Below are 12246 nucleotides of genomic sequence, written 5' to 3'. Positions count from 1 at the left end.
ACTGATGGAACTGAATATTCTCTTTGAAGATTGCAGAGGACAATCATATGATAATGGTGCCAACATGAAAGGGAGGAACAAAGGAGTTCAAGCCAGACTTCTTGAGAAGAACCCTCGTGCACTCTATGTTCCATGTGGAGCACATTCCCTAAACTTGATGATATCTGATGCAGCAACAGCTTCAATAGATGCCACTAGCTATTTCAGCACTGTTCAGAAACTGTACAACCTATTTTCAGCCTCACCACAAAGATGGGCAATCCTAAAAGATTATGTCACTGTTGCACTCAAGACCTGGAGTGACACAAGATGGGAGAGCTGTATTAATAGCATAGAAGCTGTGCGGTATCAGGCCTCTAATATAAGGGAAGGTCAGGGAAGTGTCTGATCCTCTGACCAAGGTTGAAGCCCAAAGTCTGGCAGAAGAGGTGGGGGTCATACCGATTTCTCATTTGCAGTCATATGGTATGACATTCTACACATTGTGAACCATGTCAGTAAGCTCCTGCAGTCTCCTAAAATGCAGCTTGATGTGGCAGTTGACCTTACTAAAGCGAAAACATCTCTGACTAACTATAGAAGAATTGGATTCACTTCAGCTCAAGTCTCTGCTAAAGACATGTGTGAGGAAATGAATGTAGAGGCTGTACTCAAAGAAAAGAGATTAAGAAGTACAAAAAGACACTTTGCTTATGAGGCCGCAGATGAGCCCATTGCAGATGTAATGAAGAGGCTAGAAATAACATTCTTTAATGTTGTTGTTGACACTACCATTCAATCCTTAACTGATAGATTTAAAACTCTGGGTGACATAAGAGACCAATTTGGAGTGCTGCTCAATTTCCAGAAAATGGATGATCAGTCACTGAGCAACCAGTGTGACAAACTATGCAAGACATTAACCTCTGGAAATGAAAGTGACATTGATGGAAAGGAACTGGCTATGGAAGTTAAACACTTACCAAGTTTGCCCTCAGACGAAATGACTGCTCTTGAGCTCCTCACCTTTATCCACAAAAAAAATATTTGGAGGAATTGTATCCCAATCTGTGGGTTACACTGAGAATTGCCTGTACTCTGCCTGTGACTGTGGCCTCAGCAGAGAGGAGCTTTTCGAAGCTGAAACTCATCAAGACCTTTTTAAGATCATCTATGATGGGGCAGGAGCGACTCAGTGGTCTTGCAATAATCAGCATCAACCATGAAGTGGGGAAAGACGTGTTGTATGAGGACATCATTGATGATTTTGCTAGTAAAAAAGCTAGAAAGCAGAGCTTTTGAGCCCAATACAATGCAGTTGGTGGTGGTTTGTATTCAGAGACTGTGATGTTAAGTTACCACTATTTTGAAGTGTGGTTTGCATTCAGAGACTGTGATGTTAAGTTACCACTATTTTGGAGTGTGGTTTGTATTCAGAGACTGTGATGTTAAGTTACTACTATTTTGAAGTGTGGTTTGTATTCAGAGACTGTGAAGTTTAGTTAACACTATTTTAAGCTATAATTATTGTACATGCATTTTCTATTTTTCTTTGCAATTTGATTTGAAAAGGATTTAAAATAAATAAATATGGTGTAATAGTTTCTTGCATCCTTTTACAATATCAAAATATATAGAAGTCGTTTAATTACTGTTTGGCAAACTTCACAAGTATAAATGAAATACCAATCTGTCTATCTCTCTAACTTTTGAGGGCCCCTAACTGCCTCTTGCCTAGGGCCCCCACAAAGCTAGAAACAGTTCTGGATTTAAGTACTGTACTATACTGTATAGTGTGAAAACACAGAGAAGGTTGACCATTAGATACTGGATAGGTAAGTATTAGTGAGGAAACAAGGGGGGAGGGGGAATCTTAAGGCCCATCCACACGATAGGGCAAAGTTCGTCGAACACAGCCCACTATCGGGCAAGTCCGCGGACACAACAGACTGCCTTGTCCACACGTAGTTAATCTGCCCCAGTCAAGCTCGGACAACAGCGAAAGACAATGGTCAGCCGGGTTGTGTGCAGTACGAGAACTATGGTGATCACCAAAAGGGATAGCAAGAGAATTGCATTATGGAGCATAATTGTTACTATATTGTGTGAAGAAAAAAGGAAGTGAGTGGAAAAAGCCAGCTATCGTCTGTGTTGGCTGCGGAGTGTGTCTTTTTTCTTTTTTGTCATCAACTGAGGCACACGCCGATCTTTTCCATTTATCACATAATCTTGAGGGCAGCTGCTCGCTTGTTCTTGTCTTTATATGTGACTAGTCCCACGTTCCACAAACATTGGTTTTGATGATACAGCTCTATTAAATGAATAATCGCTGTTCTCGACTACTGCTCTCTGGCGGGTACAGAGACAGACATGTTGCGTTTTACTAGCCCAGCAGTGATAATTGATAACCACAGACCCTTGCCTCCTAATGAAACTTCGTGTGTCTGGCAGCGACATCGTACTCCCGGGATCGGGCAGTGCTCGGTGATTTTGAACAGCTATATTCTGCTCGTTGTTCAGCGGACAGAAGCGAGAAGTCCGTCATCGAGCAGACCGTTCGCTTGTGTTCGAGGGCACTGCCCTATCGTGTGGATGGGCCTTTACACACACACACACACACACAGATTACGCCATGGCGTCAGTCAAAAATATGTACAGTACATGTAACATAAGAATTTGTTGGCAGTTGTAAAATTATAGGAATACAAAATGACACACACACACACACACACACACACACGGCCCGGTAGCTCAGTGGTTAGAGCGCTGGCTTCACAAGCCAGAGGACCGGGGATCGATTCCCCGGCCGGGTGGAGATATATGGGTGTGTCTCCTTTGACGTGTAGGTGCTGTTCACCTAGCAGTGAGTAGGTACGGGATGTAAATCGAGGAGTTGTGACCTTGTTGTCCCGGTGTGTGGTGTGTGCCTGGTCTCAGGCCTATCCGAAGATCGGAAACAATGAGCTCTGAGCTCGTTCCGTAGGGTAACGTCTGGCTGTCTCGTCAGAGACTGCAGCAGATCAAACAGTGAATTACACACACACAGACACAGAGAACAAAGATAACGTATGTACAAACAAAATTAAGTTAGTATACTAGGAAAATCCCATGAAACGAGGAAATTGTACAAGCAATTCTTCTAATACATGTAGCAGATGATGACACAGGGCCACTAGTGTCTGCCCTCTTGGCAACACGTCACGAACTGCTGGGCATTGGAGACAATAGTGTTCGATGGTGTTAGAGTTCGGGGCATGGCACAGATGCCCCTCGGTGTAGGGTGGCTCTCCCTCCATCCCGCTGATCTGCCACGGGAGACGGTAGCCATGCCGCAGATGTGCCTCCGAACCATGAGGCCCCGGCGACGGTATGTGTACTTTAGGAGGCAGACAGTCGTAGTGGTGGATGGTGATGCTGAAAGGCCTCTCTGCGTCCCTGCGACGCCGTACCCGGAGAAGAGCAGAGGAGCGGACTCTGGAGAGGTAGCAGGAGAGGGAGAGAAGGCGCCCATCCTCACATGGTGGCAGGCGGCAGGCTTCCTTGTCTAGGTGGTCAGCTGTGGCATTGTGAGGTAAACCTACATGAGAAGGAACCCATAAGAATTTGACAGACAAGTTACGACCTCTCATTAATGACGAGAATGACAGAATTGGCGGACTACTGCAGTGTGGGTCGGCTGAGATGCTGAAAGTGCCTGACGGGCTGGTTTGGAGTCACAGGTGATGACAGCGTGCACTCCCTTTGACAAGCGAGGCTAACAGCATCTAGTACAGCATATAATTCGCACAGTGTGGAGCAGGAGTGATCACCAAGCCGGTGGCCAACCCATCCCCCTGTACGTGATTCCAAGTCAGGGGAGAATACTGCACCACTAGCTGAACCATCAGGTTGCAGTGACCCGTCAGTGTAGATGCGATGTGGAGCTGGGAGGGAGGACGTCACTGTGGCCACGTGTTGCAAGGCGTGCTGCAGTTGTAGAGCAGGGGGGGTCGGTCTTGGAGGTGGGAGTGAAGGACACCTCTGGCGTTATGGGAATGGGCCTGGGGACACGTCAGCAGCGAGGACATCCAGATTAAGGTTACGGAGCAAAGAGGAAATTGATCTAATAAGAGTACGACCAGTGGGGAGTATAGGAGGGATTGGTGAAGTAGGACCGAGAGACAATCTGGCGAGCTGTGAATAATGGGGTGATAAATGTGGAAAATGGAGACATTTGACAGTCAGACAAGTAACATTAGAGTATATCCTCTCGACTAAAGGTGGTAGGCACAACTCATGCTGCATATTGACAATCCTAGTAGACATAGGACAGCCAAGAATAATTATCATTGCTGCAGTCTGTAATTTTTCTAATGGGTCCAAAGCAGTCCGAGAAAATTGAATCAAGGCAGGAGAGAGGTAGGCTACAAGAGAACGAATGAAAGTAATGTATACAGTCCTAGCCACAGGGATGGAATTTCCAGAAGAGTTACTAGTAAGCCACTGAAGAGGATGCAGTCGTCTCTGGAGGCGATCTAACAGGTCACACACGAAGGGATGGGTCTGACGTCCAAGAGGTTAAGCTGATAAAATCTTGACAGGAGTGCCAAGGTAACGGTACTGGGTGCATATGGGGACAACAGTTCCTCCAATGGTGAAATCCGGAGAGTAACAAGAGGGCGACAGGAGAAAATTCTGCTTTTGTCTGGAGAAGTAATAAGTCCACAATTACTGGAGGCTACAGAGAAAGAGTCAAGGAATAGCTGATTTCTCGGTGAGTTGGGAGTAGATAAACAGGTCATCAGCATAGCATGTTATAGTTGTCCTGGGAATGTCTGGCAGAGTAGTGAGTAACCGGTGCATTAGTATATTAAACAGGAAGGGTCTCAGGATACCCCCTTGTGGTGTACCAAGATGAAACTCGCGGGAGGAGCTGCTGTACGTACCACTGAAGAACACTTGGAAGGTCTTGTTACTAAGGTAGCTCCTGATTCACTGCAAGAGGTTGCCCTTGATATCAAAGTCGACAAGCTGGCTCAGAATGATGTCTCTGTTAGCGACATCGAAGACACTCTTAAGGTCGACAAAGGCCACCACACTGTCTTGAGAGAGGCGAGAGTAAAGATCAACAAGGCAGTGGTGTGTGCTGCGCTGAGGAAGAAATCCAAACAAACGTAAATGGAGGCGGTCCTGGAGGCAGTACATGAGTCAGTTTAACAAAATCCTCTCCATTACCTTGCAAAAGCATGAAGTAAGAGAGATGGGCCTGAACTTTGCTGTACCGGGCTTGGGGATTGGTATGATGGTGTTGCTGGTCCTGGCTTGTGGAAGATGGCCATCACGCAGACAGAGATTAAAGAGAAGTAGTAAAGGATTACCAGGAACTTTTTGTAGTAATCATAGCACAGCGTAGGTAACACCATCATCACCAGGAGATGAAGCCTTACCTCTGAAGAGAGCTTGGCGCAACTCACCCTCTGTAATCGGTACCCCATCTTCATCGTCAGGTTGTAGCAAGGTAGACATCAGACGTAGCTATCTAACAGGAGCATGAGAAGAGAGAGCATCTTGAACATGGACAGGAAGGCTGACATGGCTAGACTGCTCCGACCATGTGTCCACCAGCTGTTGGGCGCAGGCAGCAGGAATGTGGTGACGGGCCGTGGGGGTAGTCTTATTTACTACCCGACAAATGAGGTGCCACATGGAGCTCACACTTGTCTCTTGGTTAATGCTGTCCGTGAACCTCTGCCAGGACTCAGTAGTGACACACTTTAGTAGTGCTACCAGAGCATCCCTGAATTCCCTGTAGTGTGAAGTAACTCAGGAGTTCGGTTGCCTTGAAAATGAAGAGCAGCATGTTCAGCTTCTTCCCTTGCCTCTTGAATGCGTGCGTCGAGTATCTTGAAGTGGGAGGCAGGATGACGCTGAACGTGTGGCCGGGAGACATACAACCTGTAAAAGTCATGAGTGGCAGAGACAAGGTCAGAATATAACTTATCTGGCGAGGGAAAGTCCAAAGTGGGCGAAATTCGGGTCATATACGAAATGTACGTGGGGCAATATTTGGGTGGCACATTAATGTGCAGATGGGTCACAGGAGTCGAAGATCCATCAGGCAGAGAACAGTGAAATCTTAGAGCGACGTGGTCAGAGAACAGAGCCGGCACAAAAGAGCACTGGACTCGGGATGCTACCATACCAGTGGAGAGGGCGTGGTCCAGAGTGCCTCCCTGCGAATGAGTGGCGCCACCAGTGTCCTAACATGTCACGTGATGCCTGCGAGTGTAAGACAGGAGATCCAGGCCATTTCAATTTGAGGAACTGAAACGATTACCCAGGTCAGGATGTTGAGCGTTGAAGTCTCCCATATACACCACGCCACACACTGTAGGAGGAGGAAGAAGTGCAGGATTGAGTCAAGCAGGAGCTGAGTACACAATGCACACCTGAATGGCACCATTTCCAAGTGTGACCTCAGACAGTTGAAAGGTAGTTTCAGGGTCGGTAGAGGTACGTAGTAGGCGATGCGGCAAGGAGTTCTGAATGTAGGCAAGAAGACCATTCCTTACCATATGTACGTATGGAACGTAGCCTGCGAGGTGTGGAGCCTGTCCTGGAAATGCCTCTTGGAGGAAGATGACATTAGGGCAGTGGTTCTTAACCTTTTTTTGGCAGCGACCCAAAATCTTGCACAAATCAACCATTGCGATCCAAACCTACATAGATATACAAATTGTCCTCCACTCTGCTCCCTCCTATACACCCTCCACCTCTGCCAATGATTAAGTTTAAAAGGCAGATGTCTTGTTGGGAATGGGAGATTCTTTACACTTCAAATAAATTTACTGCTTTGGAGTTTTTATTTAATCATGGTCTACTTAGAATCCTAAAACAATGCATCATGAATTTTAATTATTACAATATGTAATTATAATACATTTGTAATGGGAAAATAATTATTTTCTGCAAACCCTTAGCGACCCAACTTTGGGTTGCGACCCAGGGGTTAAGAACCACTGCGTTAGGGTGATGACAAAAAACACAACTCTTCAGTTGGGCCAACTTACCGAAACTATTGACACCACAGATGTTCCAGATGATGTTTAATTGTGCATCAGCGGCAAACCTTGTGTTTGGATGATAGGGTCCGGGAAGAGGTGATGGAGGTGGAAGAGGTGGACAAAGTTCACGAGTGGCCTGTAGATGATGTACCAGGGGCTGGGAGCAGATGGCAGAGCTTTTCCAGGCGAGCGGCAAGAGTGTCCATTCCCTCGGTGATAGTGGCGACTGTGGACATGACTGCCTGTTGAGATTCAACCAGGGTGGCGAGTTTGGTAGCAGTGGCAGTGTGAGCAACAACCAGTCCATCAATCCGGGCATCAAGGGCAGCGAAGCGGTCTTCAATGGCTGTACATCACGCCACGAGAGACTGAACAGGTTTACAGACAGCCAGGTCCTAAGGAAAAGCAGGGTTAGCAGGGAGAGTAGGATGTGATGATGGCGGCGGCGACGGAGGAGGATGTTGTGGTGAGGAACCACGAGGAGGGGCCTGGCGTCGAGCACAACCATGTCAAACGTTAACCCCGGGCGTCTTACAGCGCGGACACTTCCAGTGAGACAAGTCCTCAGGAGGTGGGGGCCCAGAGAAGGGTGAAGCAGATCGGCGTGAAGCTTCATTCCTGAAGGGACATGTCCTGGAATCATGACCACCAGCACACCAGGCACATTTGGGCAAGGCAGAGCAATACCTGGATATGTGGCCAATACCCCAGCACCTGTAACACCAACCACAGTAACAGACAACCACAATTCGACTAATTGGTGAACCATCCTGGATGAAGTGTCGGGCAGAATAAATATCAGGGTGTTGCTCAGCAAGACGTGGGTCGACATCCACAAGAAAACAGGTGAGGATGTAGCTGGGTAACTTTCTGGAGTCGTGAGGAATGAGTGACAAGGACAAAAACTCGTTCAATGATGTCCGTGAGTTGTCTGGATATGTAAACAAACTTTGATCTAATACCAGCCATCTTGACCTCCGCCAGATCACGTTGCAGCCGGAAGGCCTTGTTGACAGCAGACAGCCAACGCAGCTTGGTGTCCGTGGACGGACTCCCATCGAAAGATAGCTTGACGTATGAGTCCCTCGGTGCGAACGCAGGAAAGCTGGAGGAGGTACAGTAGGAGGCAGTGGCAGTAGCAACAAGCAGAGGCACAGAAGCACCAGGAACCATCAGTAGCAGCACTCCTAGCTGTCTTGGCCGCAGGTAACAGGCAGTCATTGACAGAGGAGTAAAAAAATACCTCTACAGGGCGCTTAGACGAGAAGACTGACGGTTGTTTTACAGTAGGTGGTGGAAATGGGGAGCATGTCATGGGCAGCTTGGGCCAGTGGTTCGTTCACCACAGGAGGGTCACCATTCTCGGACAAGGCCAAGTCATCCTCAAGGCAAGACGCTTCCGACCGTGAGTACAGTGCTTACTCCAATTTTGCGAGAAATGGGGCGGCATTGTGAGTCGCAAATTTGGAAATCGCAAAATTGGAAGCATTATTCCTATGGGAAAAATTGAATATGGTGGACCCCTCTTCCATGGTCGCCTAATTTTTCAATATTTTCCTAATATTTTGCCCATATCAATATCACATATATATTGAGCCAGGTATCTTTCCATATGAATGATCACAGTGTTTGTACAATGGCTATGAGAATAAAAAATCTATCCACAATAGGTTTTTACAGCTTTTTCAATTTTCTCACTGTTTTTAAACACCATTCTCACAGTTGATTCTCCCACACCAAACTCTCTGGAAATATCACAGTTCCTTTTTCCATCTCTTTTCATCTTAATTATCTTCATCTGCTCCAAAGTTAGCCTAATGTTTAAGATTCTTGGTTGGTGGCGCCATGTCGCACAAAGTCGAGCACAAGGATTCCTCCAAATTTGCAGAATGCAGAGAGAATTCCGTGGAGGTATGTAAACAAATGGAAGGTGGGAGGGAGAGGGGCAGTGTTGCCAGATGAGCTTCGTTGAATTACCGCCAGTTTTATGAAAACTAGCCAAAAACCACTAAACTATGATAATATAATATATATATATATATATATATATATATATATATATATATATATATATATATGATAATAATATAGTATGACATGATAAATAAATTAATAAAATATTGCTTATATGATACAGTAATATATAATTTGCGGGAACGCTCTCTCTCCCGCCACCACTCGCAATACCGGGAGAAAGGAGCAAGATGGGGAAATTTCAAAAATGGCAATTTTTGGTTCTTGGTCGCAAAATTGGCGTATTGCAAAATTTGAACTCGCAAAATTGGAAGGAGGGACCTTCGCAGGAAGGGAGGCCACCCTTCCAACGTCCACCAGCAACAACCAAGCACACAGCAACAGCCAACCACTCAGTAATACTGCCAGTGAGTGTACAGCTCGAGACAGCCTCGAAACAGAGATTAGTCAGGAATGAATACGGAGTGGCAGCGGGAGGAGCAGAGCATCCACACTCAACCAGGGTTGAGAGAGAGAGAGAGAGAGAGAGAGAGAGAGAGAGAGAGAGAGAGAGGCAAATACAATTATTGTTAGCTTGTTAGGTTAGGTGAAGTTACGATAGAAATATAAAACAAAACTCAATAAAACAAAGAAACAAGAAAAACAATAGAAACGGAGAAAAAAAAAAAAAAATCACTGAAGCTTCTTAACACCATTGACAACACAATCTCTCCTCTTCCTCTTCCACAGCTCCCTCCCACTCCCTCTCCTCCTTCATGACCCCCTCCCACTCCCACTACTCCTCCTCCTCAAATGGGTTGAAGACTGGCTCTCTAATAGCAAGCATAGCGTTGTTTTAAATAGTAAATTTTCAAACTGGCAAAAAGTTCTAAGCTGTGTACCACAGGGATCTGTGCTCGGCCTTGTTCTTTTCCTTATTTACGTTAATGATATCGATGAAGGCTTCACCTGTAAAGTATATAAGTTCGCTGATGATACAAAAATAATGCGTAAAGTAGTCACGTCAGAGAATCTCTGACCTAATGGTCTGACACGAGATAAGGCCAAGTGTCTTACCAACACACTATACAATTCAGGATTCTACTTGACTGAGGTCTTGGAAATTACTCAACCTAGACACTGGAGACTATATAGATACTCAACCTAGACACTGGAGACTATATAGATACTAAGTGAAATCACTGATACCAAGTGTCTGAAGAGTGGGAAATCTGAATACCGCTTTGGATGACATGAATAGTTTGACATGAGTTATGTATTTACTTGACCAATATGTAAGGAAGAAATGGAATATCAAATACATTCATGAAACTGATTTGCACGTTCAAAACAAATGGAACTGGTTCTCAAGAAGTATCAAATGATTGGACCAGGGATGTATGATCACTATGCAAGATGAAAATTAGTATCAAACTGTTAGATAGAGGGATGGATAAGGTTGACATGAGCTTGACTGGATGAGGCATTTCTGTAACCAGTATGTAGTGTACAGGAGAAAGGAAGATATAGGACAAAGAAAGTGGTCAAAATGAAAGCCAAAATTTATGATGCGAAATTCCACCATATGATCACAAAAGCATTGAGTGTAAACATCTAAAAGTACAAAATATAAGCAGCTTAAGAAAACCTATTAATTGAATAATCACATCAACCTTTACAGTGTTTAAGTCTCGGCACATTTTCTGACAAAAGAGATTTATAACTACAATTTCATATCAATGTATATAAAAACAATTCTTTTATCTTTGAAGCTTACTACTTTACTAAGAATGTCTCCTGTACTAAAACTTGCCGCACAGTAAGTAATTTTCACTTCTATACCTTCACCAGTAGTTCCTTATCTCTGCTTGCACTAGGAATAAACCTTCACATCAGCCACAACATAAATACTTCATGTCCCGTCTTGCCATTCCACTATCAACTCTGCTTCATTATTTTGTGTGCTAACTTTTAATTCTTTATCAGTGTGTATTCCGCTCTAATGAATCTCACTAGAACCTGTAATAGAATTAATTTCCATCCTACTTAGTACGGTTGTCACACACCTTGGTGACTCTGCTGCTACCCATGTTGACTTAGTTAACTTACAAGCACACAGCACCTTTTTATTACAACACTTGTCATCACCCCTAAAAATGAATCCCGTGTACAAGGCAGTGTCTTGCTTACTTTATCATGAAATTCACTAACATGCTATGAACAATAAGCCTGAAACACTAACATTTGATACCAGTACATGTAAAGCAGTGGCTTGCTCTGTGGCTTATTATATCCTTAAATATATTTGGAGAGAGAGAGAGAGAGAGAGAGAGAGAGAGAGAGAGAGAGAGAGAGAGAGAGAGAGAGAGAGAGAGAGAGAGAGAGAGAGAGAGAGAGAGAGAGAGAGAGAAATAAAACAATCAAGGACTAGCCAAACACTAAGAAAATGGCCCAGTGCTTCTCACTTTAATATACAAACAATACTTCTCTTGTTGCAAAGAATATTAATTATAATCATTATCCAGTAGTTTTCAGTTGACCTACAGTATTCCTCTTGGTTTTAGTATTATTTCTAACTTTATTTTGGTACAAAGCAGTGTAATCTTAAGACACTTCAGTCTTTTTCCCCAACAATGTTATACAAGATTCTAACTGCTATACCTTTAAGATCCTATAAATATATGAAAAAATTGTCACATTTAAATGCTACCAAGAAAACTCAAGGCAGCTGTGTCTAGTTGATAGATGAAGTAAGAAGATTGAGGTATTGAATAGCTCAAGGTCTGCCATGCCCTAAACTAAAGTTTAAAGTCAGAAATTAGCCATACTACTACTATGAGTAACTTTGGCAGCATACAGTCAAGAGTGTAGGAATGGATGGGACAGTTTGATTCATATAGTCTATGAATATCAATAGTGCATAAATCAGTGTCCTGTGGATAATCACTGTTAACAGATTAAAAATTGTGGTGGTCTATCACTGCAGTGATTAAGGCTCAGATGGAAGTGTGCAATCAAGGTGCAGACGAAGATAAAAACTATACGAGGGAACCTCGGAAAACTTATTGAGTAAGATCCTATTTTGTCTGTAAAAACAAAAACAAGTTACATCCAAACCCCTAAAAAGAAATACTAGATGCAGTAAAGACAACTTAGGAGCAGATCTCCCTTTACAAAACAAATACTGGTTATCAGAAAGTTGTGAACTAATTGATAGTTCAGAACTTTGTCTTGAGCTGAGAGCTATAAATTAGGTGCACATCACCATCTT

General features: G+C 44.2%; 1 protein-coding gene across 1 annotated transcript; it reads right to left on the bottom strand.

Annotated features, from left to right (window-relative positions):
• Window positions 1–3101: 3101 nt before the first annotated feature.
• On the bottom strand, window positions 3102–8688 carry LOC123501578. Its single transcript, XM_045250499.1, has 2 exons — window positions 6161–8688; window positions 3102–5913 (listed from the first exon to the last, which is right to left on the bottom strand). The coding sequence occupies exon 1, from the start codon at window positions 7852–7854 to the stop codon at window positions 6877–6879; it is 978 nt and encodes a 325-aa protein (XP_045106434.1). The 5' UTR covers window positions 7855–8688; the 3' UTR covers window positions 3102–5913; window positions 6161–6876.
• Between the last annotated feature and the right edge of the window lie 3558 nt (window positions 8689–12246).

This window comes from Portunus trituberculatus, chromosome 9, assembly GCF_017591435.1.
Source record: "Portunus trituberculatus isolate SZX2019 chromosome 9, ASM1759143v1, whole genome shotgun sequence".
Lineage (NCBI taxonomy): Eukaryota > Metazoa > Arthropoda > Malacostraca > Decapoda > Portunidae > Portunus > Portunus trituberculatus.
Note: the sequence above shows the minus strand (reverse complement) of the source record. Positions and strands in the feature narration are given on the sequence as shown.

Bases quoted from the DNA above. Each gene is read 5' to 3' on its own strand.
- LOC123501578 (XM_045250499.1), bottom strand. From the start codon at position 7,854: ATGTCGACCCACGTCTTGCTGAGCAACACCCTGATATTTATTCTGCCC.